The sequence below is a fragment of the Ruditapes philippinarum genome, unplaced genomic scaffold (assembly GCF_026571515.1).
Source record: "Ruditapes philippinarum isolate M1 unplaced genomic scaffold, ASM2657151v2 ctg443_1_1_1_1, whole genome shotgun sequence".
NCBI lineage: Eukaryota > Metazoa > Mollusca > Bivalvia > Venerida > Veneridae > Ruditapes > Ruditapes philippinarum.
Genome location: NW_026856675.1, coordinates 51717 through 74767, shown reverse-complemented (window position 1 = coordinate 74767; position 23051 = coordinate 51717). Strand labels below are relative to the sequence as shown.

At 32.4% G+C, this 23051-nt stretch overlaps 2 protein-coding genes across 4 annotated transcripts in view; one reads left to right on the top strand and one right to left on the bottom strand.

The window, feature by feature from the left end:
- LOC132747289 (E3 ubiquitin-protein ligase E3D-like) lies at nucleotides 1–10721 on the top strand. Its single transcript, XM_060736621.1, has 9 exons — nucleotides 1–154; nucleotides 2037–2197; nucleotides 2649–2790; nucleotides 3092–3360; nucleotides 4691–4796; nucleotides 4926–5058; nucleotides 5727–5869; nucleotides 7263–7425; nucleotides 10492–10721. Exons 1-9 carry the CDS (start codon nucleotides 69–71, stop codon nucleotides 10525–10527), a joined length of 1239 nt encoding a protein of 412 aa, XP_060592604.1. The 5' UTR covers nucleotides 1–68; the 3' UTR covers nucleotides 10528–10721.
- A 1250-nt stretch (nucleotides 10722–11971) lies between these two features.
- The window catches only part of LOC132747288 (dnaJ homolog subfamily B member 6-like), a 58788-nt gene continuing 47708 nt past the window's right edge, over nucleotides 11972–23051 (bottom strand). For all 3 annotated transcript variants that reach the window (XM_060736619.1, XM_060736618.1, XM_060736620.1), the window contains 2 exons: nucleotides 16714–16842; nucleotides 11972–15823 (listed from right to left, as the gene is read on the bottom strand). In XM_060736619.1, coding sequence (XP_060592602.1) covers nucleotides 15727–15823; nucleotides 16714–16842 — 226 coding nt within the window. In that variant the 3' untranslated portion in view covers nucleotides 11972–15726. The remainder of the gene's footprint in view (nucleotides 15824–16713; nucleotides 16843–23051) is intronic.

Sequence of the window (23051 nt, the reverse complement as noted above, 5' to 3'; positions counted from 1 at the left end):
ACTTAAATCTACACGCCACCGCTGGCTGTTTTTTTTTACTTTCATTTTATAACGAGGCTACCAAAACAATGGAAACAACTCAAAAGCTCCCAAAGTTTTTTGCCACATGGAGTAATTCCTCGAACATTTTAAACTGTATTATTGAAAGTAAATGGTAAGAAACCTTCAAGTTCAATACATTTATCAGGATCAACGTAACAAAGATTTCTCAAATTTTGTATTTATAAGTTATCGAAACACGTGGGCCAATTATCTTCTTGACAGGAAAAAAATCGCAGACAGTCGATGGGTGGCTTATATACTATACATGTCCATGATCACTCCCATTTCTTTTGGATAAATGGAATATTTATTTATTCAAAATAGTATCCAAGCTACGCACCGGCTGCCTGTGGAAGAAATATAGCATGGGTTTTAAAGTGTTAAAAACAGTTAAATTGTACTGATATTCTAAATTGTGAAGCAATATTGTATCGTTTATTGAATATGGATTACGTATAAATATCGCGATTTTCAATGACACCCCTGCTAACAAATGTAGGTCCTTTCATTTCTTTGTCTTTAAAAAAAATATGCACACGATTTTTATGTTAATATTTTAATGTATTAAACTGTTAAATTAAATTGTTCAGTTATCTTGTAGTTGATCTGAATTTACATTTACTATGCAAAATAACAATGTATCAAATATTTTTTTATGATTCTAAATGAGTTGTTTGATAAGGATTATCTTTGATATTCCTGGCATGTTACCTTTGTAAAAGTTATATGAAATAAGGTAAAGCCTATGAACGGGAAAGTCTGTTAAAAAAAATGCGCAGCTTGCCTTCCATTTTCACTTGGAACACTTGACGATTAATCCGAAAAGTTGCGATTGTTCTGTTTATATCGGAATACCCCGTCTATTATCTTTGAATTCAATTTAAATGGCGGCGCCGTCTATTATCTTTGAATTCCATTTAAATGGCGGCGCCCAACTAAAACTGACAATGAAAGTTTTATTGATCGGTTGCTTAGCGGTCCTGGCCTTTGACTTCCCCGTATTACAGAGCAACAGATAAGCTTTAAAAGTGAATTGGGTATTACTCCATCATTTCCTTTGGAATTGGGTATTGGCTCCATTTAATTGGGTATTCAAAAACTCGATACCCTATGATTTCAAGATTAATTGGGTATTCAATTATGAAGTTATGAATTTTATGATTTCAATATCAATAAAATTTAAACTTTTTTAAAAAGAAAATAGGATTAACAATTTACTAGAACTTTTCACAATTGTTTTATTTTTTATATAAAATGCTCATGTTATATTTCATAATATTTTAACAAGTTTGTTTTCTGACTAATTTTTGATTTACGACTGTTTTGACGCCATATTGCTTTCAAAGCGTCTATTGATACAACTGGGACCTTCTTATTGACGGTCTCGGCAAAATCAACGGTCTCTGCTGGTCTTTAAAGACCGTTGACCTGAGTAGACAAATCGACGGTCTCATGCTTTATTGATATGGCTTAGTCGGTCTTTGGAGACCGGGGACCGTCGAAGACCGTTGATTAGTTAGCATTGATTCGGGAATATTCGGATAGCATGCATATCGATAAAATTTGTCCAAAACTTCGAGCGTATGACAGATTAATTTTGCGGTGATGAAAATAACAATACGCACGGGTTTTTAAGACAATTGCGTATTTCATTTTTTTTAATGGGTTTTGATACGCATTCTTAAAAAATCAATTGCGTATTTTACACATACACACCTTATCTGTTGCTCTGTATTACATATGGTTTAGTGAGTTACTTTTGCTGTATTGGGGAAAATACTTCTTAAGTATTTGTAGCAATTAATCAATCATGAACTGCTTGACCTATTAAACGTTTTTTTCCTACTGTCAAACCATCAGTAAAAGACACCGCCTGTTCAAAAAATATCTTGATGTCTCTTTGACAAGTCTATAAAACTTTGTTACTTGAGATGTTTATTAATGATTGTCATCAAATCTTGTTTGATATGATGTTGTTTTATTTTTGTCTGAAGGATACAAAGTTCCATGGATGTTGTTATGGAAACAGACCATATAATTGTTAGTGATGGTGAGAGTGTGTGCAAGATAGAACTACCAGGTGTAACTTTACTACCTGACACATGTAGGGGTTTGAAACTAGTCAGTGCCACAGAGCTACACTTCAGCATTAAAGGTGAGTGTGTACAGTCAGTGCAAAGGTTAGATAATATACCAGTGATTTTTTCCTGTATTTTACAGGCGAATAAAAGCTGTTTTCCGTAGCCAAAAATAGGTATATTTTCCCCTAAAAATACTAATATTTTCCCCTTTATGCCAGAAACAGCATCTGATTTATATTAGATAGTTGTCAGATACATTTAATTGGCTGAAAGACAGAAAGCTTTCCCTATAGATAGCTTCTGTTATGTACCATGCATGTTAAAATGAATTGAAATTGAAAATTTTATAAATTGTTTAGGAAAAGCACATTATGCTTCAGAAATTCATTTTCTTTTACTTCCTTAGAAATGTCAAAACATATGTCAAATAATGTTTTGACAATGGGTTAAGAGCACGTAAAATTTTAAACAACTGAAGAAGTAGCTATGAACATGTGAAAGTTAATTTTGTATGGTATATTTTAGGTCAGTTATTACAAGGAGACGAATTGTTACAGATGAAAGTAAAGAAATGTTCCTTACAAAATGAGACGGTTGAAACCATCCAGAAACTACAGAATAAATGGTTCTGTGCTGTTTGTAAACAGAAATTACTTACGGATAGAAGGTATGTCATGTTTGCTTTAACCATATTAAAATGTTTGAGAGATTTTAGAATGGAAATACTGCAAAGTCATTGCCATTCGTGGGACAAAAATCTTTGTGTTTTTTTTTTGTGGATTTGCCTTTTCGTGGATTGGATCAGTCAGTGAAATTAGGATCCAAGTAACCAAGATATTTAAGGCCTTTGAGATTTAAGTGAATTGATTTGGGTGGTTCTAATCAGGTGCCTGTTTGTGCCTGAAATAATACATGGAAGGGGTACATGTTTCCATCCTGAGTAAAATATTTTATATAATTCATTGCAGTATATTAAGACGAGTTTTACCATTGCCGTCAGAAAACTGGTCCGACTTGGCGGACATGTGGTTTTGTCATAACCATGGTAACGAGGACCAGCCAGCCCAGAAACAAGGGAGATTACTACCAAAAGAAAATGAATGTTTTGTTGGAGAGACATTTGTCCTTGTTGCTAGGAAACATGTAAATAGTGCCGATGTCAAGATCACAAAAACTGGGGCTGTTATATGTAAACGTTGTGGTAGACAGCTTGGAGAAGTAATGGAGAGTCACAATGGTAAAATCATTAATTCATATTCAGCTTTTCTAAAGGTTATTTAAGATAAATGTTTCATATTATTGTCAAATCAAAAGAATTAAGGTGGAAAATGAAATTTGTCATCGATAAAATAAGTAAACAATAAGGAAACCCTTCGATACCTCTAATCTACTGGTCAACTCTTCATATTTTGTGAATTAGTAAAGTGGATGATTAGTTTCCTGATCTTCTGTTTTAAATAACAAAAGTCACGGACATGTTATAAAAAGCTGTTAGGAAGCTGCTTTGAATAAGGCTTTACAGTGATATGATGCACATTTTCATAACTTTAAATTACTGAAATACTTGATTTGCAACAACACAGGATTGTTTTTCAAACAAAAAAATACAAACTGAAGGTCACTTTAACATTTTGTGCTTGGCATCAAATTATTGTTGATCTACAATTTTCATGTGATTTATTTTGGTATTGTTTGTTACCGTAGTTCTGTTATTACCATTATTCGTTTTAGCTCACCTGAGCAAAAACTGCTCAGAAGTAAGCATTTATGATCGCATGGTCTCCGCCATCCGTTATTACCCGCAATTTCTTTAAAGAACGTCACCTCTTTAATTATCCATGGGGTAGATTTTGATGAAACTTCACAGGAATGATTATTAAGTGGTTCCTTACATATGGATTATTTAGTTTATATAGACCTCTAGTATGTATGACAACACATTTTAGTGTGTTACTGTAATTCCCAGAAGTTAGATATTTGGCATGTAGAATTGCTTTGTCGACCTCTAAATCATACATGTGAACTCTCCCACTTCTAAGGATGAGATTCCCACTTACTGCAGCTAAATTTTCAATGATTTTTCTTAAAATAAGGGGTATTTTTACAAATTAAAGAAATCTCCCTATTTTTGATATCAGAACTTCCTTCTTTGTTTATTGTAAATTCTAAAATCTCCCTCTTTTTGAAGAAAAATCTCCCACTTGAACATTGAAAAATTTCACATGTATGCTCTAAATATATAAATCATGCTGCTGGGGTAAAAAATGATATGCCTAAGTGTGACCCAGTTACCTATTTCTGCATTGAAGAAGGATATATGTAAATGTTTTGATGACATAATGTTTACATACAAACTTCCCCATAGCTAGTTCCTGCTGTGAAAGAAGATTATGAAAAATGATTCTAACTCTTGAAATCCTTTCCTACATTTTTCATATACATACATGTACTAATGTAGAGTTTGCATGCTAGTTTTTATGTGACACATACATATTTCAAGCAGGAAAAAATGAAGTTAAAAAAATGTAAACAAGTGGTTACAAATCTGAAATTCTGTGTATTTCTAGGTACATCATTTCAAGATGGTGTCATCAAATTTTTCCTTCATACATTACTGATGAAAGATCTTCGTTTTGCTGACCTGATAAAACAAGACTCAAGTATAAGCAACAGGTAAATTTTGTAAACCTAATATGGTGACTAAAATGTTTGTCTGTATATGAATGGTTGCATTGATAGAGAAGATTATTCTGTGAAATGGCTTTTAAAATTGATTGAAATTAATTTTATTTTTTATTTCAGAGTGGATTTGGACCGATTTTTCAGCGGATTACTGCAGGAGCAGAGTGAAATGTACGCGAGCTTCCGGTTTATAATTGAATCAAGAAGTGACACGGTAACGGAGAATTCAGAGTCCGGTGTTTCAACATGTTTGGTAAATCATTTTTAGGCCTCGTCACTTTACTTCCGTAAAGTTGGTAGTTGTATAAGTACATAAAGTCCAACCTGTCTTAAATGGGAGAATGTAAAATTGGTCTTTTAAGGCAGGTGTCTTGGTGAACACATGACTAAGTATTATGATTAAGAGGCCATTCAGGGGGAGCTTGTGAAAGTGGTCTCTTAATACAGGTGAACTTATAACTGAGGGTCACTATTTTGATGTAATGTTGTATGAATAAATCTAAACATATGTAACACTGTATGTGTTCTCATACTGGCAGGTCGTTTTTGAATCTACCAGAAAAAAATTTACTTTTTTGTAAGATCTATAATGTTCTGTTTGATTAGGTATAATCATACTACATATATCAGAAATATATTTTTTTGACAGATAAATAATTTATTGGTAACTAATGACAAATGGATATACATGTATCTCATCATAAGTTTAATTGAATGGCACAACATTCCATATGCAGCCTCTAATTTTGTAATTACCAGTCCTGGGTGTGGCACAAAATTGTCCATGAGTATTTATGTGATGTAGAGGGCTTAGCATCATACAATATGATATTATTTAGAATATTGTCTTCCTTTAATCCAATACAGAAGTTTAAAAACTCTTATAACAGTGTTTAAATATAGAATAGTTTATATTTGCAGCTGTGGATGTTAGATTCCAATGTGCAGATGTACAGGTCAAGGTCGGGGTCAATGTTAAAGTTTGATGGAAATTTACAAGTCGCGAAGACTAGTGTTATTAAAGTATTGTTTAAATGTCAGCTCTGTGGGTCCAATGCTAAAAGGTAAGCTACTTATGAAAGACTATTTTTGAATATATTAACAACCAACGAACAAGTGTGAGTCTTTGAGACTAATGGAAACAAAAGGTGAAGTTTGCAGACTGTATTTCTTCTTATATTTCTGAGACAAAAGACAATAAATGACAATAAAATGGACCTTTTGGTTTTTCTAAAGTTAACTATTCCTAGGTCAAGGTTTTCAGAAAATGAAAACATCGCTAGGTCTTCTGAGGTTTACCATTGCTGACTTAGGGTTTTCTGAAGTCAACCGTTGTTAAATCAAGGCATTCGGAAGTTAATTGTTGCTGAATAAAGGTTTTATGAAGTTAACCTTTGCTAGGTCAAGGTTTCAGAAGTTAACCATTTCAAGGCAATCATTTCTGTAGTTAGCCATTGCTTGGTCAAGGTTTTATACAGTTAACCATTGCTAGGTCAAGGTTTTCTGAAGTTAACCATTGCTAGGTCAAGGTTTTCAGAAGTTAACCATTGCTAGGTCAAGGTTTTCAGAGGTTAACTATTGCTAGGTGAAGGTTTTCTAAATTTAACCATTGCTAGGTCAAGGTTTTCAGAAGTTAACTATTGCTAGGTCAAGATCTTCTGAAGTTAACTATTGCAAGTTCAAGGCTTTCTGAAGGTAATAATCATTGCAAGGTCAAGGTTTTCTGAAGTTAATTATTGCTAGGTCAAGGTTTTCACAAGTTAACCATTGCTAGGTCAAGGTCTTCTGAAGGTAATAATCATTGCAAGGTCAAGGTTTTCTGAAGTTAACTATTGCTAGGTCAAGAATTTCAGAAGTTAACCATTGCAAGGTCAAGGTTTTCGAAAGTTAAACATTGCTAGCCTAGCATCACAAAAAAATTAATGTGTACTTTTATTTAACAAGGTCAACCAGTGACTATGTATTACCTCAGTGTAGCAATTGAATAGTCTGAGTTACCCAATTTGCATGAAACTAGAGTAGACTATGTCTCTGATGAAACTGTAAACACTAGAAAGGTCCATTTCCATCCTACCAGACCCTGCCACTATATTTATATATTCTGTGTTATAAAGCATTTACCTTTGTGATGGTTCTAACCTGCTTGTATCTTAATTTAGGTGTTTTATATATAAAAAGTTCTCTGTATAACATTATTTGAGCCGCGTCACAACAAAATCAACATAATGGGTTTGCGATCAGCATGGATCCAGATCAGCCTGCGCATCCGCGCAGTCTGATCAGGATCCATGCTGTACGCTTACCAACCCTTTTACAAGTAAAGTAACTGATAGCAAACAGCATGGATCCTGATCAGACTGCGCGGATGCTCAGGCTGGTCTGGATCCATGCTGGTCGCACAAGCACTATTTTGGTTTTGTCCTGACGCGGCTCATTTATATCTGATGTAATTTTCAGACCACCAGATCATGTGACTAAATCATTGATATCATTATGGAGAAAGGACAACACTGTTCATTGTTTCCAGCTACCACATCCTGTCTTCTTACAGTTGATACATCTTCTAGTGCAGAATTGTAAAACACTTCCCTGTTCACAGAGGTACCTGAACGGTTTTCATGTAAGTAAAACTCTTCCCTGTTCAAAGAGGTACCTGAACGGTTTTCATGTAAGTAAAACTCTTCCCTGTTCACAGAGGTACCTGAACGGTTTTCATGTAAGTAAAACTCTTCCCTGTTCACAGAGGTACCTGAACGGTTTTCATGTAAGTAAAACTCTTCCCTGTTCACAGAGGTACCTGAACGGTTTTTGTGTCGCCTCTACAGAGTAGTGGCGACATATAGGGATCACTTCTCCGTCGTCTGTCTGTCCATCTGTCTGTCTGTCCGTCTGTCCGTCACAAAACTTGTCTGGACTACGCCTCATAAACTACTGGTGCAATTTCATCCAAACTTTACAGGAATTAACAGTACCAAGTCTAGTTGTGCATATTGTCAGCATTTTCCGGTTCAATGATTTTTGTCAGAGTTATGGCCCTTTAATAATTTTTATTTTTAAAGTTTGTCCGGACTACTTCTCTTATACCACTAATGCAATTTCAATGAAACTTTACAGAATTAATCTGTAGCTCAAGTCCTTGCGCATATTGCATGGGTTTTCAGGTGGAATGATTTTTGGCCGAGTTATGGCCCTTCGATAAAAAGGTGTTTTTTTCTGTATGTTGCCAGATACACAAAAGCTTGTCCGGACTACTCCTTATAAACTACTGGTGCAATTTCATCCAAACTTACAGGAATGATCAGTACCAAGTCTAGTTGTGCATATTGTCAGCATTTTACGGTTCAATGATTTATGTCAGAGTTACGGCCCTTTAATAATTTTTATTTTTAAGGTTTGTCCGGACTACTTCTCTTATACCACTAATGCAATTTCAATGAAACTTTACAGGATTGATCTGTAGCTCAAGTTGTTGCGCATATTGAACAGGTTTTCCGGTTGAATGATTTTTGGCAGAGTTATGGCCCTTTGATAAAAAGGTGTTTTTTTCTGTGTGTTGCCAGATACACAAAAGCTTGTCCGGACTACTCCTCATAAACTACTGGTGCAATTTTATCCAAACTTTACAGGAATGATCAGTACCAAGTCTAGTTGTACACTGTCCGTCTGTCTGTCCGTCTGTCATAAAACTTGTCCCAACATGAAATTGGCCATCATGAGGCGACAAATGTGATCACTGATCGCTCTTGTCATGTAAATAAAACTCTTTCCTGTTCACAGAGGTACCTGAACGGTTTTCATGTAAGTAAAACTCTTCCCTGTGCACAGAGGTACCTGAACGGTTTTTCATGTAAGTTGATGAGGTTGAAGTTAAACTCTTCTCTGTAAACAGGGTAATCTGAACAATTTTCATGCAAGTAGACCCTTCCCTGTTTTTGTCTCAGAAGTACCTTAAAAGTTTTCATGTTTGTTTGTTTGATTGGGTTTTATGTCACACCGACACAGTAAAGGTCATATGGCGACGTTCCAGCTTTACTGGTGAAGGAAGACCTCAGGTGCCCTTACGTGCATCATTTCAGGCACGAACGGGAACCTGAGTGGAACCACCAACGTTCCATAATCCAGCCGGATAGCTTCCTCACATGAAAGAATCCAAAGTCCCTGTTGAGATTCGAACCCACAGCAGTGAGGGGTGAGTGGATTGAAGTCAACGACCTTAACCACTCGACCAAAAAGTTTTCATGTAAAACTTAAAGTAAAACACTTCCCAGTCATGGCATCATTAAACCGCTTGTACTTCACAGTTGTAGGTTCGATTCTTGATGGGGGACTTTTGATTCTTTCATTTGAAGAATCTATTTTGCATTATTGAAGGTCAGTGGCTCTACTCGAGTTCCACTCATCCTAGGGGTACTTTAAGATGTAGTGTAAAACACTACTCAATATAGACAAAACATTTTTCATGTTAGAAAATACAGATTTAGAGAGATGGATAACTATTAACTGCCAGTTATAATACCAATTTAAAAGGCAAAGTTGTCTTGAGACTAAGAAGATACTGGATGTCTAAAAACACTTAAGGGAACTCCACTGAGGTCTAAAAACATAAAAAATGAAATTCGATCCTGTAACACAATTTTTTTATGGTTTTAAATCATACATATAATGCTTAAATTAAGATTTATCAATATTGTTGGTTCCAAAAAGCATTATTTATAAAAAATATTACCGAATTTAACATTTCATGTAAATAAAGGGAGGTAATAAAAATGTTATTTTCTATAAAGTGTAAGTCAAATTTTACAATAAAAAATGAATACATATATTTTAATGATTACATATAATATGCAGTACATATTTTTCGATGTTTGAAAATTATTTTATTTGCATAATTATGTACATATATATAATTTCACTTAGTGTGGTTTACCACTTTGATCACAACATACAGGATATCATCATCTTTAAATATATCAAGTGAAGTACTTAAAAATGGAAATCTGGTAAAGGATAATAAGTTATTGTTCCAGACCTTCACCAATTAGTGCACAAATCCCGAAAAATATTTTCAGTCCCATCATGTCAAAAAAAACAAAACAAACTCAGTGCAGTCTCTTTAATCAGCGGAGTCCCTTTAATGTATACATTTTTAATAATTTATATTTCAATTTCTTTGTTCAGATCCCTTATAGAAATGAATTATGAACAAGAAATCAATATGTAACATTTTTAACAATAGTATTATTTTAAAAAGCAAATATTCTTTACATACTGTGCTACAGTATTTTGAAATAGAATATAAACTAAGTCAGTTTTATGCCTGAAGTACTTCATTATCTAATGTGTTTAACAGTAGCAAAACAGAACTTTCATGCTTAGTTGGATTAATAGACCTATTTCTTGATTGTACAAATTTTATGAAATAAAAACAGTATAATTTGAACCGCATCACGACAAAACCAACATAGTGGGTTTGCGACCAGCATGGATCCAGACCAGCCTGCACCTCCGCGCAGTCTGATCAGGATCCATGCTGTTCGCTATCAGTTTCTCTACTTGTTAGAGGGTTTGTAAGCGAACAGCATGGATCCTGATCAGACTGCGTGGATGCACAGGCTGGTCTGGATCCATGCTCGTCGCAAATGCACTACGTTGGTTTTGTCATGACATGGCTCAATTTTGTTTTCAGATGAGTTTCATAGGGAACAGTGAATCAAGCAGCTGACATTTGACATTTTAACAGAATGGTATAGCTTTATATATGATATACAAATATTCGTTGAATGTAGAAATCTCAACAAACATTTTGTGTTCATTACAGGTGCAATATTTATCGCGTTTGGATATGATTTTATCTATTAACTTTAAATGTTTTTGAAAGTGTGTCATGTTTTACATCAATAAAGACATGTTATCTTAGATGTTTTTGATCTTTGCATCCTTCCAAAAAGGATATTGCTGGAAAAGCCTTTGACTGTAAATTTTAATTGTATACATTATACCAAAATCACAGTTTTGTCCATACATGTATTTACGTTAGTCATTTTTTCTAAACGTTAGTCATTTTTTCTAAACTTTAAAATGTTTTATTTTATATTTCAAGTCACAACCACTAAGTATAGTAGTTATTTGCCCACTTTTTATTGATTTTTGAGGTACCATGTTAAATACAGATTTTTAATTTCGTACTTTACAAAATACATTTATAAGCTTTTATGTTCTGTACTGCAACTTTCTGTCCGACAAAAAGCTGCACTGAAGAAATTTGTAGCAATGAATCTAAGACAAGCTATCTAGAGTCATCTTGGCCTTCTTGTTCTTACTTCAGACGATCACAGAAATATTAAGTCTATTTAAACTTCCATCCAGTAAAGAATGACACGTCATCTTTTCAAATGTTTTATCCATAAAGACATTGCAAAAGAATTGAATTATCCTTAGGATTCACCTTTTGATAGCTGGCTGTTGTATGCAGGATACATCTGACACGCTCTCAAAATTATATTATGTTTAGTTCCTACATGAGGACAATTGAACGAGGGAGGTTCAGAAAATACGTAGACTTTCTTCACATATATGTACACCTTTAATTAAGGATTGTATGCCACTCCTCTGAAATCCCATGGTCACCGCAGTTTGTTCTGTTACATTATTTTTATCGATATAAAAATACTTACTTGTCACTTGTTTATTTCTTTCCTTTGTACATTTGGATTTTTCATACATGGCTTTAACAATACATGATTTTGACAGTACACAAATTGGTTGGCTGCAAGCAAACAAGCTTGTCAAACAAGAGCTGTTTATAAGCCAGTGCACTCGACTATTATCAAAGCCTGACAATAAGAAAAGGGACATAACTCTGTATAAAGGTAACTCAGAGTTATAGAACCTGTCTCTATTATGTAAGATAATCACAGAGAACAAGTGTTTGAAGTTTCAACCCATTCCCTTCAGTAGTTTTGGAGATGCCAACTTGCACACTAAACTTAACCAAAGTGTAGCAGCTAGGCCCATGCGGACGCAGGAAAGAGTAAAATGGCTCTCCATAGACCTTGGAATAGTTGCTAAAAACAAATGTAAAGCTGATATACAAATTCAACCTGCAGTTGAGTTGGAAACAGACATATTCATGAGGGAATGATAAAAGAAAATTTCAAAACCCCAAATTTCACAATCATATTTTTATTTTTTTTCCATGAGAAAAAAAGAACAATAAAAGTACTATAAGTAACATGTGTTGTGTTTTCACACAAAAGTCAAAATATTTCAGTTTCATTACAAAAATATACATATACTAAGTACATGTCAGCGCAAAATACAAAACAAAAAGCTTGTCCATTACGGACCTTTTGTTATATGATAAATTATATCCCCATTTAGATATATAACCTCCCATATAAACAGACCTTTTTGACCTTCAAATACAGCTGCAAACTAGGGTCAATTTATAAAAGATCGTTAAATAACAAGTATAAGTTATATAGACTCTAGTACTATTTCAGTTGACCTTATTTGGGTCATGCAGCAATGAGGCTGAAGAAATTTGATCACAGTCTGACCTTAAACTTTGAAGGTCACTTTATAGAAGGTCATAGTTAAATTGGTAGTGTGTTCGTGTATTATAAAAGCTAGACTTCAGATATAGCCTTGCGTGGATTTTATATTGGAGCAAGCACTGGTGCCTAGATTGTATATAAACATAGCAACATTATTTTTGATGATTTCAGCTGTTGTTTTAAACATTTTGTAAATATACATCTCAAAGTTTGATACGTAGCGTATAATTTGGACGTAATTAGGAAAACCATGGTCGACATTAATTGTAAATAAAAATTAAATAGGCATACAGAGTATAATTATTCTAGATAATTGTAATAAGGTTAAAGATTCATTGAAGAGGTTTACACAACTTAAGGATCAAAATATTAAGTAAGGCTTCCAACAGGGAACTTATCACAATTTGAGATGAATATTTTGATTTCAAGCTATTACAGGACAAAATCTTATACAACTCAAACTGAAGAATGAGGTATTCCATTCACACCAAAAAGACATGAAAATGTTGCAGACGTCCGTATAAAGGTAAGACAATCAGGGGAAACTACTCTAGGAGCTACAGAAGTTCTGCTATATATTTTCTTTAATGAATGCAGTTAAATATTTTCATACAAAACGAAGCATAAATCAAGTTATGAATTAAGGAAATTCTTAGAGTTATATAAGTATTAACTTATAATATGAAGTATTAGTTATTTATTTCTTGATTACTGCAAGCATAAAAAGTTTTATTAGCTTGTCTATCATACTTAATCGTAAAGTGAACAACCTCAAATATGTCCAAATTTTTTATCCAGAGACAGAAAAGCCAAACAAATATGTAAATCATCTGTACAACAATTAACATAGTTACACATGCACATGGCATCAATTAGTCACGTGCTTTAACACACTGTCATCATTTTCATACATTTATTTTTCTTAAATGTTCATTTCAACATAAACAATTCAAAATTATTCAAAATATCAAAACTTTTCAGAATGAAAAAAAAAAAAAAAAAAATCACACACACGCACACATACACATTTTTTTAACATCACCATGTCTATAATTCAAAGTATAAATAACTTTTCATTCAAACATACCACAATACATTTTTTTTAACATTTAAAACAATACATTTTGAACCAGTCAAATGCAGCATTTTCATTGGTTGGATTCAAACTTTGATTTAAAATTAACCAATCCAATGCTAAAATAGCCAGACTGGTTTAAGATTTAGACATGTAGGACTTCTCTTTGAATACATCATATTAGATTAAAACCAAAACAACATAGTTTTTGAAAAAAACAACATTGAAGGGTTATTTTAAATAAAGAGGGGAAAAAAGTGTTTTGACAAGATACTAGAAATAAAATTTAAAAAAAAAACAATTTAGATAACTTTTATTACATGTCAGACTGAAAAAAGAGATTTCATAGGCAACAAAAACATGAACATTGTTAAACAAGAAGATGATTTTTAACATTAAAGAAATGAAAAAAGCCCTATTCTAAAAGATGGGATGAATTGAAAGCCACATATATCTGGCTATAGTCCAAAATTGGAATTAAAAGTATAGAACATAATATTCATGTAGATTTCTATAATTTTAGCTAGGTTTTAAGTTAAATTGTCACAATGTCATATGACTGTCAAATGTCCAGTATAAGACCTATATAAGAGATTTTTTTTTTTAAATCTTTTAGATTTTGGACCTCAGTTAAGTTCCTTTAAGAAAATGTAGAATGCATTAAGTCAAACAGAAATCATGTATATATCACTAACTTCCTCATATAATTTTCGTCACATAACAAAGACAGAAATAATAACAAAACAAAAACCATGTGTTCCGGTCATATAATTAAATTCTTTAAATTTAAAATGACACATTGATGCTTCATTGCATCAAGAGGAGAGCCTTTACCAAGATGAATGCTTATGAAAAGTTTTAGTTTCCTAGTCAACACATACATTCTCAATGTATTAAGGTGACACAAATATCCCTGAAAAAAAAAATTAAATTCACATGTGTCACAAGGTTGATAAAATACATTCAGCTGAACAGAAACTCAAACCCTGAACCTCAGAGTTACTAAAATGTTCCTATACCGACTGAGCTACCCAGTCCTGTACCAAGCTCACCACATTACAAGATTTAACTTGTGACACATGTGAACTACTTTCGTACCATAAAGCAGTGTTAAAATAAACACAAAATTTAATATCATCTATAAAAAGACAATGAAACAAGTTTCATAAATTTTATCCAATTAAATTTAAGAAAAAGCACTTGCCACTATTGAAATTTTTGAAATATTCATTAGTGTTAGCCGACATAGGTGGTTATGGGGTAGTCAGTATTGGCACCTGTAGTGACTTGACCTTTACCCTAAGGGCCACAACTGAATCTGCACAACCAGTGCAGACCAAGATCAGCCGGCACATCCATGCTTTCAAACCATGGTCTGCACTGTTCTCTTTTCAGTCTATATAAAATTTTACCCAAAAATGATAAATGGTTTTGTCCAGATTGAAAGATGGGCAACGTCCATTTATGAATTTTAGCGTGGAAAGGGTATAACAATTTCATGTTTTATGTTTGAGACAACTGAAAATGCGATATTTATACACACATACAATTCAGGGACAAAAGGTCACCATGAGGTTAATCATTTTCTTCACCCTTACATAATGCTTATATCACAGAAATCAAAAAAGCAAAGTTATGTAGTCCCCATTATTTCTTGGCATAAGTAATCAAGTCCAAGCTGTGTTTTTCTAAACAAGCTTTAAAAATGACGAGAATAACTAAAATGAAATGTTTTTTTTTATTTTCAAATACCTTTATCTGTTTTTAAGTTTGTGTTGTACATAGAGCAGTAAGCGTACAAATATTGGCCTGGAGTATAAGTACAATTAATTTCAGTTACCTAGCAACACAGATTCAGCAATGAAGTTATAGTCACTTAGCAACCATTTTTTTTTTAACTTTAAAAAAAGAAATATAAAAAAACTGTCGATAAAGCTTTTGCTCTGTGCATATATTCAAAAAACACTTAACTTTTAAGACAAGTACGAAAATGCTTAAATATCCATAAACGCAACAAAAAAGAGAAAACATAAAAAGTTAATATATATAATATGGCCATGTTAAGATTAACGTGACAAATCACATAGAAATAAATTTCCTTTCAAGAAAACACATTTGACAGTTGGTCATCGATCTTTGTTGTTGCTGTTGTTGTTTTTTTTATCCACTTGTACAAATATCATTTTCTTAAAAGTACATTCAAGACTTGACATAAGTTATGTTCCACCACTGATATTCGTTATATCAAGTTTTTTTTATAGTTCACTATTTCTTGTTTCTATGGTAACAATCAGTTTTTTATCATCATATTTTCACCGTTCATCACGTGGGACTTGAGTACACCGTCTTCCTCTACCGTTACTGTTTCTACACCATTTTCTACAACTCTGGAAAAAGTACACATAAAACTAGATATATATGTCATTCAGGGGCGACATAAACAACCAGGTTGTGTCCCACAACCTGTACAGACAAGTGGAATATATTTAAAATTTACTATATAAATATCGTACGGACAAGTTAAGCAATGCTTTCGATAAAAACGGACAAGTACGTCAAAATCAGATTTCGCCAGCTCTATTCATTATTTCTTACAAAAATAACTACACTAACATGTAAAGAGTCATATAAGTTCAATTCCGATATTCTTTTACCAAAAAAAAAGCTCTCACCCTTTGAATAACTACAGACCAAAAATGAGCTTTCTAGGAAGATAATTTACAAATCATTCTTTACTAATACAATTTTACTACATTAAAAAGTAAAGTAAAACATTTCAGCAACATTTTTCCTACAAGTTTGCTTTATGCGTAAAGTTCTGTACTATTTAAAAAGGGTAACAATGGCCAAGTGGTTAAAGCTGTATGAATTATGTTGTCCAAGCTCTACTCCGGTTCTGACCCTATTTTTTATCCTATGATACTATAAATAAGTTATAAGTCCAGGTATGGTAAAATAAACTGCACGGTGATTTAGATACACTATTCATCAAAATCTGCCATGCGGTCCACATAAAGGTGTCATTTGGAACTTATTTCACGCTGATTTTCTATTTTTAGCTTTTGACGCTTGGCATCTTGTTCAGGTGACAAGAACTATTTTACCTTGCAGCTTTCGGAACAATCCAGCTCGCAACAATTATCTGGTTGCGAGTAGTACAGATCCTTGTGGGCACTTCTTTTGAGGGAATTTATAATTTGATAAATTTTATAATTCCTTCCATGGATTTTTAACAATGAGGTGTGTGGTTAAAAGAAATAAGTAACTGCACACTTACTTTTTTGTTACAACTTTCTTTCCATTGACCATCTTAGTTGAGGTGGAAGTTGATCTGAAATTAGCCCCTCCCCCTCCACCTCCGCCCCCACCTCCTCCTCCAAATGATGTACTGGAAAATGATGTGAATCTGAAATAAAATGGTTTCAAATCAATGCCTGTTCATGTCATTTTTCTCTATGAACCACCAATATAACTAGTTACATGTATAAAGATAAAGATTTTTGACAGGTTATATGGCCCTATATAAACAGTTGTTTGGAAATGGTGAGGGTTTTATTGCAAACACCAACTATATATGGTCATATAACCTGTCAGGAATATTTATAACCAATTTATAATAGAGGAATCTACAGCAAACTTTTTTTTTGGGGAAAAAAAAGTAAGATTTCTTCATAAATTGACAGTAGCCATGAATATAAAACTATATAAATGTCACGATTATCCAATCAAAAGCGACATTACAAACTCGCAGTATTATAAAACCATACAGATGTCATATTTTAGGCATTGCAACAAAATATAAAAGAAACTATATATAGCTAACTCTGTTGTCATCTATTATAACTCATAACATTTCTAGAATATAGGAATAAATATAATATTATACTCTTTCTCTCTCTTTTGAGAAAGTAATTTAAAGGGAAGTAACTACCGGTAAGCAAAATTTAATTTAAAGGGAAGTAACCAAGCAAAGCATAACTTTTTTGTATTACGCAAGTTGCAAAAAGATAAAGGTTGTGAGAAGAAATTGCTAATACCGCTAAATTCTTAAACAATTTTTTTTTCAGATTATATTTTTGGAACTGTCCGTTGTAAATTTAAAAGTTACCATAAAAAGTTACGTCTCATGAAATGTTTTTTTCCGTAAAATTTATAAACTATATTGTTTCCATAATCTTACGGTAAATTCTTACGAGTTGTAACATAGAATGTCTCTGCTATTTAATACACAAGAATAACATATTATGTTTACAGAATAAAACTTTCCGGAACAAAATATCATGTTGCTATTTTAGTAACGTTTTTAACTATTTAGCAATGTACTAGTTGCATTAAGGTTTTCAATACAGGCCATAGCTCCTCTAGCCAATTTTGACGTGTTAAAGACCACCTCTGAATTAAGAAAACCTTGCAAATAAAGGTCACTATTTGATAACTCTTCATTGAAAAAATGGGACAAAATAACCTCCAAATAGAGACCACTTGACTATAAAGACAATTAATTGCCTCTCCTTAAAACTGGTTTGGTTGTTCACATATTTGATAACAATTTAAAGGTACTCTGAGAGTAATTTCATCTTATATAACAAAATAATGTTGAACTTAAGATCTGTCAAGAATATATTCATTCAAACAGTTGGCAATAAAACTGTTGCCCCTGAGCTATTAAAATGATAAATATGAAATCTATGAAGGATTCTTAGCATCTACCTATGGTTATATAAAGGAATCTAACATTTACCTATGGTTAGAGATATTTTCTGATATATTACCAGGGCACTTGTTAGACAACATTCTCAGATAAGGAAGGCTTATCAGGTAATTTAGTATAATACCTTTATCTTAATATATCATACATTATTCTGATAAGGCCAAGGGGTAAAAAGTATTTTCAAATGTTTTGTTGTCTTCTGCCTGTATGTTATAATTGATCAATTAGTCCTATTTATTATAAACTATTGTAATTTTTTATGTCTTTTACATAAATTTGTTTAATTCGTTAGTGTGATGTCAATCATAATGTGGTATATAGGAATGAAAACAAGTCCAATGGTGATGGTGAAAATATATAGCAAGTAAATAATTGTACTGTGCAAATGATATACTTTTACATAATGCACAAAATAAATGATTCAAAGCTTCTATTAATGAATTATAAACATCCATAGCAACAATGTCAAGACTTCCATAGTAACAAAGCTTTGGCTGTCATAGCAACAAGACTATGACTACCATGGTAACAAGGTTGTAAAACAAGAGCTGTCACAGGAGACAGCAAAGCTCAACTAATAAAATACTGGACGAGTAAGGAGGACAAAGCAATGAAAGAAAAATCAATTATGTATAATTATGTATTAAGTTATAGTTAAAAAACATTTGTTAACATAAATTCCAAGATCAAGGGGAATAATTCTAGAAAACGTCACACTAGAGTTATGAACCTTGTCACACAACATGTGTGTAATGATAAGAAATATATATTTGAAGTTTGAAGTAGATACCTTAAAAAGTAAAGAAGTTATGATATTTCTTAATGAAAATCCTAAGTTCAAAGAGAGATAAATCTGTAAATATTGCTTCAAGAGTTATGAACATTGTCACATAAAATGTAATTGATGATAAGGAATAAGTATTTGAAGTTTGAGGTAGATACCTTTAAATCTAAAAAAGTAATAGTAAAATATAATATTTTTTAAGGAAAAATCTAAGTTCAAGGGGAGATAAATCTGAAAATATTGGTGCTAGTGTTATGAACCTTGTCACATAAGATGGGAATGATGATAAGGTACATATATTTGAAGTATGATGTTGATCCCTTAACAAATAAAATAGAAACAGTTAAAAATAGTATTTTTTGAGGAAAATTCTAAGTTCAAGGGGAGATAAATCTGAAAATATTGGTGCTAAAGTTATGAACCTTGTCACATAAGATGGGGATGATGATAAGGTACATATATTTGAAGTATGAGGTTGATCCCTTAACAAATAAAGAAGTAACAGTAAAAAATAGTATTTTTTGAGGAAAATTCTAAGTTCAAGGGGAGATAAATCTGAAAATATTGGTGCTAGAGTTATGAACCTTGTCACATAAGATGTGGTTGATGATAAGGAACATATATTTGAAGTTTGAAGTTGATACCTTAAGAAATGACAAAGTTATAGTGAAAAATATTTTACTGCACCAAAACTTTAATCTGAAATATGGACGCGGACGCCGGGGCGAGTAGGACAGCTCTCCATATACTTCGTATAGTCGAGCTAATGATCATAGTTACCATAGCAACAAGGCCATGGTTACCATAACAACAAATTTATTGTCTACATAGTAACAAAGCTAAATCTGTCATAGCAACAAGACTTTGAAAACCATGGCAACAAAGTTGTAATATGATCTTAGTTCCATAGCAACAATGCCATGGTTACCATAGCAACTTATCTAATGTTAATATATAGAAACAAGGCTACAACTATCATAGCAATAAGGCTATGATAACCATAGCAACCAGAATTTCTAACATATTGACTAACAAATCAAAAATGCTACCATGGCAACAAAGCTACTGGAAAAATAAGGCTAAATCTAGATAATAATAGTTTTAGTAGTAATTATTATGTACACAGCTTTACATCAATAAACACTATTAGTGAAAACTTAACTCATAAGCTTTTGCTAGAAAACATACAGGGTTTTTAAAAGGAGTCAGTTGTAGGCCAAAATGACCGTCTCAAATGCAATTTGAGGCCGCTTCAGAACTTAGAAAACACTCTTTGTTGTATGTGATTAAAACCAAAAATGACATTCTCAAGTTCAATAATAACCATCTCAGAAAAGTTTCAATGACTACCCTAAACACTGTACAAAGATTAATCTTACAGGCACTAATCTTAATATTATTGAAGACAAGAAAATTTCAATATTCTTTTAAGTATTTTTTAGTAAGATTTAACTGATTAGGGGCAGGTAACTAAATATTTGCTATAAAGATTTTCTACTGATCTTCCGTCACTTGATTTAAATCCACTGATTCTGAAAATGTTACCAGCATTTCAATGTCGTGGAACCCAAGTAAGCAGAAATGGAACAAAAGTGGGTCCTAAAAGCCAAAAGGCATAAAAACTTGGGAAATTAAGCCATACAAAATTTGGAAATTAAGCCTTGAAACTGGGGTGATAAAGCCCTAAAAACTTGGGAAATTAAACCCTTAAAAAAAGGGCAGTTAAGCCATAATAACTGGGGAAATTAAGCCTTAATATCTGGCAAAATTAAGCCATATAAACTGGGGAAATTAAGCCATATCAGTGAAATTAAGCCCATAAAATGGGGAAATTAAGCCCTATAAACTGAGGAAATTAAGCCATAATATCTGGGGGAAATTAAGCCCTTAAAAACTATGGAAATTAAGCCATATGATAACTGGGAGAATTAAGCCCTTAAAACTAGGGAAATTATTAAGCCTTAAATGGAAAATACTGACTTCAAAAAGCTTTAAAGCTTTACCAGAACATCTGTTGTACTAAAAGTTCATGTTTCATGAATAATTATGATCTACATTTTGTAATTTTTATAAAAGGAACTCTGACTCATGAAACATATGATAACCCTTTTAAATAAATAGACTACATTATTATCCAGTAACAGCTTTTCAAGCTTAACTAACTTGATAATTTTCAAACGTAAAGGTTTAAAGAGGTTAACTAAGAGCTTAACTAATATTTCTGTAATATGCTATTATTTACCATTGACATAAATTACAACAAAATTCAATATCTCATTAAACCATATCTATCCATATATAGGACAGTTTTTTGTGCCCATATCCTTAAGAGCTTTTTGTGACCCCCGACTTATAGACGGATATTGAACAATAGCAATGTGAATGGCTACAAAATTGTCAAAAGTTTACATTTAATTATTATACTGAACAAGCTCTTCTCCAATCTATTGGGGGCAAAGAGTTAAAATTTGTTAAAACGAAAATTTGAGACAACTATTTTTCATATTTCTCAAAACTAGCCTCTAAAATAGCTATCACACAGTTGCTGCTAAATTCAAAACATATTCAACTGCACAATCTTGCATCATAAAATAGCAGCCTAAAAGCATTTTTTAACAATGCATTACGCACTCACCTTTTCCTTCATTTTTTTGGGAATTTAACTTTCTTATTTACATGCATTAAGCAAAAACTCTAGCACTATGAGCGCACTGTGGCCTTTATACTAATATTTTATGTTCTTTTATGCACTAGATCAATAGCTTGTCTATTTATTTGCTCTGGTATTTATATTTGATAAAAGTATCTGAATAAACTGATAAAATAGTCTCCCTTGATTATAAAACTGACCAAATTGTCTCCCTTGATAAAAGTATCTGAATAAACTGATAAAATTGTCTCCCTTGATTAAAGTATCTGAATAAACTGATAAAATTGTCTCCCTTGATTATAAAACTGACCAAATTGTCTCCCTTGATAAAAGTATCTGAATAAACTGATAAAATTGTCTCCCTTGATAAAAGTATCTGAATAAACTGATAAAATTGTCTCCCTTGATAAAAGTATCTGAATAAACTGAGAAAATTTCTCTCTTGATAAAAGTATTTGAATAAACTGATAAAATTGTCTCCCTGGATAAAAATGTCTGAATAAACTGATAAAATTGTCTCCCTTGATAAAAGTATCTGAATAAACTGATCAAATTGTCTCCGATGATAAAAGTATCTAAATAAACTGATCAAATTGTCTCCCTTGATAAAAGTATCTAAATAAACTGATCAAATTGTCTCCCTTGATAAAAGTATCTGAATAAACTGATCAAATTGTCTCCCATGATAAAAGTATCTAAATAAACTGATCAAATTGTCTCCCATGATAAAAGTATCTAAATAAACTGATAAAATTGTCTCCCTTGATAAAAGTATCTGAATAAACTGATCAAATTGTCTCCGATGATAAAAGTATCTAAATAAACTGATCAAATTGTCTCCCTTGATAAAAGTATCTAAATAAACTGATCAAATTGTCTCCCTTGGACCATCATAGTCCTATACACCAAGTGACAGTCTCTATTTGAACTACGTAAATAACCGATGTTTAAATTGTGAAAAAGTACAAGTTGCTTCCCTTATCTTCAAGTAAAATTGATATCTCTAATGCTAAAAACAATACAAATTTAGCCATTTTTTAAACCGCTAGTTTGGGGCGATTAAATGACCTATTTTAAAATTAATTACACCAATAAAAAGCTTGTGATCTTAGCCTCGTCTCGGTATACATTTCAACACATTGTTTGACAGTAAAGGTATTTAAATTTAAGGCTAAACCTACCATATGTCAGACCATTTTACATACATTTTTTACATTGAGATAAGCAAACGCTCATCTTTACTCGCAATTCTACTGATAAGAATAGCCTGTCGTCTGCTAGTTCGGAAACTGTCAATCGGTGTATTAGATGGTTTTTGCATAAATAGTCTACATTTGATAAACGGTTAACTTCAATATTAACAGATGTACAAAAATACTGTAATTTGTAATCAAAATTTTGCTGGTACAAATTCAATATTTCTCAAGTTTAATACATGTATAGTTTATATTCTTATTAACAAGCATAATA